General features: G+C 31.8%; 1 protein-coding gene across 1 annotated transcript in view; it reads right to left on the reverse strand.

Moving 5' to 3' along the window:
- Window positions 1-5: 5 nt before the first annotated feature.
- NAEGRDRAFT_71913 (uncharacterized protein) overlaps window positions 6-1094 on the reverse strand; it is a gene marked incomplete at both ends in the record, with an annotated part of 4597 nt that continues 3508 nt past the window's right edge. The window contains one exon of the mRNA XM_002672879.1: window positions 6-317. Within this exon, the coding sequence (XP_002672925.1) occupies window positions 6-317 (312 nt within the window). The remainder of the gene's footprint in view (window positions 318-1094) is intronic.

Raw genomic sequence — 1094 nt, forward strand, 5'->3', positions numbered from 1 at the left:
CAAACCCAAACCCAAACCCAAACCCAAACCCAAACCCAAACCCAAACCCAAACCCAAACCCAAACCCAAACCCAAACCCAAACCCAAACCCAAACCCAAACCCAAACCCAAACCCAAACCCAAACCCAAACCCAAACCCAAACCCAAACCCAAACCCAAACCCAAACCCAAACCCAAACCCAAACCCAAACCCAAACCCAAACCCAAACCCAAACCCAAACCCAAACCCAAACCCAAACCCAAACCCAAACCCAAACCCAAACCCAAACCCAAACCCAAACCCAAACCCACGACTAAGGTCAGACCCAACATTTTGACTTTTATTCATCTTAATTAATTATCTCAATAAATACTCATTATAAATCAATATATTATATATCAATATACTCCAAATTGAATATATAATCATATTATAACATAATGTTACATCATTATAATGACTTATATAAGTTAATTTCATATAATAGATTAGACAATTAGAATATCAATGAAAACATTTCAAAATCATTTCAAATCAATATATCATCTTATAAATCATGTCAATAACAAAATATATCAGTTTCAAATACTTTGGTATCATTTCAAGAAATTTACTATTCAACTTGTCAACTGACCTATACTAACATTGAAGATAGAAATCTATACCACTTCAATTCACTTCCAATACATATATACATGATAATTAAATACATTAATATCATTTTGACATTCATCCATATCATACATGGTACATGGCTGATCCACTTGATACCTATAGGGATGTGACAATGACATCCACTATACAGATCATCATGAAACTGGTACAGGACCTTACTAATGGTGAATAAACACTACTGTATCAGTTTCATGACAATTTGAAATCATTCAACATGTCAGGAGTGTAATCATGGGAATTATAAATGTCAAGATAATCAAATCATATTAATTTTAAAATCTTTCAATTACAATATCATATATAGATCAATTAATCATGGTATATCAATAATTGGTATTGAATTTCATATCAATTCATTCAAACCTTAATGACCTATCCTTAGATGACCAACTCAATTTTAAACTATCATGAATCATATAACTATTGATATCATTGTGTT

Source organism: Naegleria gruberi (genome assembly GCF_000004985.1).
Source record: "Naegleria gruberi genomic scaffold NAEGRscaffold_50, whole genome shotgun sequence".
NCBI classification, from domain to species: domain Eukaryota; phylum Heterolobosea; class Eutetramitea; order Acrasida; family Naegleriidae; genus Naegleria; species Naegleria gruberi.